Source organism: Pseudomyrmex gracilis, unplaced genomic scaffold, assembly GCF_002006095.1.
Source record: "Pseudomyrmex gracilis isolate BER0280 unplaced genomic scaffold, ASM200609v1 scaffold_5359, whole genome shotgun sequence".
In the NCBI taxonomy this organism is placed as follows: Eukaryota; Metazoa; Arthropoda; class Insecta; order Hymenoptera; family Formicidae; genus Pseudomyrmex; species Pseudomyrmex gracilis.
The window spans coordinates 1-1,802 of record NW_018025943.1 but is presented as its reverse complement, the minus strand read 5'-3'; the positions used below and the strand labels follow the sequence as shown (position 1 = coordinate 1,802).

General features: G+C 35.2%; 1 protein-coding gene across 1 annotated transcript; it reads right to left on the bottom strand.

The window, feature by feature from the left end:
• Positions 1-5: 5 nt before the first annotated feature.
• On the bottom strand, positions 6-1,369 carry LOC109863480 (BUD13 homolog; the record flags this gene model as incomplete). The annotated part of the gene is made up of 4 exons (XM_020443744.1): positions 1,247-1,369; positions 1,056-1,163; positions 215-622; positions 6-114 (listed from the first exon to the last, which is right to left on the bottom strand). Coding segments are annotated over exons 2-4 (615 nt in total), but the record flags the coding sequence as incomplete, so codon positions are not given.
• Positions 1,370-1,802: the final 433 nt, after the last annotated feature.

The following is a 1,802-nucleotide window of genomic DNA, read 5'->3' as shown; positions in this document are numbered from 1 at the left end:
TCTTCTCTCAATTGTTTATCCAAATCTGCGTCATCCGCGTATCTTGCTAACGATTTACTCATTTCGTATAAATCGTCCTGTAACCTTTCCTCACGATCTTTTATTTGCTTCAGACTAAAAGGAACCAAATTTTCAACAATTAAAGAAAATCAACGGTAAGATATTAACGGCAGTGTGCAAAGTTTGATGAAATATGAAAAAAATAATCGCTCACCCTTTGCCCCATTTGTCGTATTGCTCATTTACTTCTCTTTGACGTTTTTCCTGTTCATATTTTTCCGCCGCTTCCGCTTCCAAGTTGCGCTTTCTTCCGCTCTCTTTGTCACGTAGAATTGGAGCTTGTCTAGGTGGACTTTGATCCGAATCATAATTTTTAGATTTCCTGAGCGGACTCAAATCGGAATCATTATCGTGAGCTTGTTTTAAATTTGAATCTTTATGTTTTTTTTCTTTAGAATGCTTAAATCTAGGTGGACTCAAATCCNAATTATTAATGACAGTTAAATCTCCGTCTTCGTTTATGATTTTCCATCTTCTTTTGTCNGTGAAGTCAACTGGTCCACGATCATCGACTATGCCAGCAATTTGGGGAGCGTCTTCTCCATCGTCTATAATTTTTACTCTGAAAAAAACATTAACCTATTTTGTAATCAATCACCTATAAAACAATCCTCCTGTAAAATATCATGGAAGTCTGATAATAACCGTGTTTTTTAAACTTGCATAAATAACTTGAACAAACAAGTATAACAAGAAATAAATGTTTTCTAGTTATACTTGAAGAGTTCAAAAGTTTTAAATAGTAAAAAGTATACGAACACATCTATATAATTTTATATTCAGAATTATGATATAAATCTGACTATATGAACATGACGTGAATGTAATCACAAATTAACGTATTTTATAGTATATTGTTTGTATATAAAACAATCATTCCAAAACTTTTTATATATGTTGTGTCACACACATGTGTAACCTCAAAATTCAATTTAACCTTTATCTCAAAGCAAAACATTATTTGCTTATACAAATTGAAATAGATCGTTTCTCACGTTTGTTTTCCCGTTTTGAGCTTTTTCTTCTCTTCGTTAACTCCTGAAGACGTATATCTCTCCAAGTATGCTTTTTGATTAATTATTTTGGTCTCCATTGCGAACTATCTTAAATTATAAATAATTACAAATTATAAATCATTTAAACACACGATATAAACAAGTATATCAAAATTAGATAATATAATTACGCTTGTTTTTATTACAGATTGCAAAATAAATAATGAGAAATATATAACACTACTGTGTGCACTTGCAACCGTCGGACAAACTGCCTTCGCGAGGCGAAATCCGATTGGCGGACAGCCAACACGATAGGGAGCAACGCGCACGAGAGGATGAACGGCTCATGGAAATGGCCAACGAGGAAGCGCAGGCGCAGTTGCAACGCCTCTTGGCGATGGTAGAAGAGGGCGCACGAGTCCAGGCCGAGAACATGGTGATAAAGGAGGGAGCGTTGTCGAAAAAAGGTGAAGCCATGTTTATGTGAGCCACTAGTACTGCCATCTGGTAGAACTTTACAATAAATAAAGCTTATTGAAGCTCGATAAGTTACTAAACTAAGAAATAATTACGGTCATCCGAGCCGATCGCAGGGCTGTGTTCAGTTAAGCAAGATGGAACGAACTAATGCAGGAAATGCAGGAATTGAAACTAATGAAACTAATGAAACTAATGAAACTAATGAAAGAAGTGAAAATAGTGAAAAAAAAGAAGGTTGGCTCCCCTGATCTGTTGCGGAACATG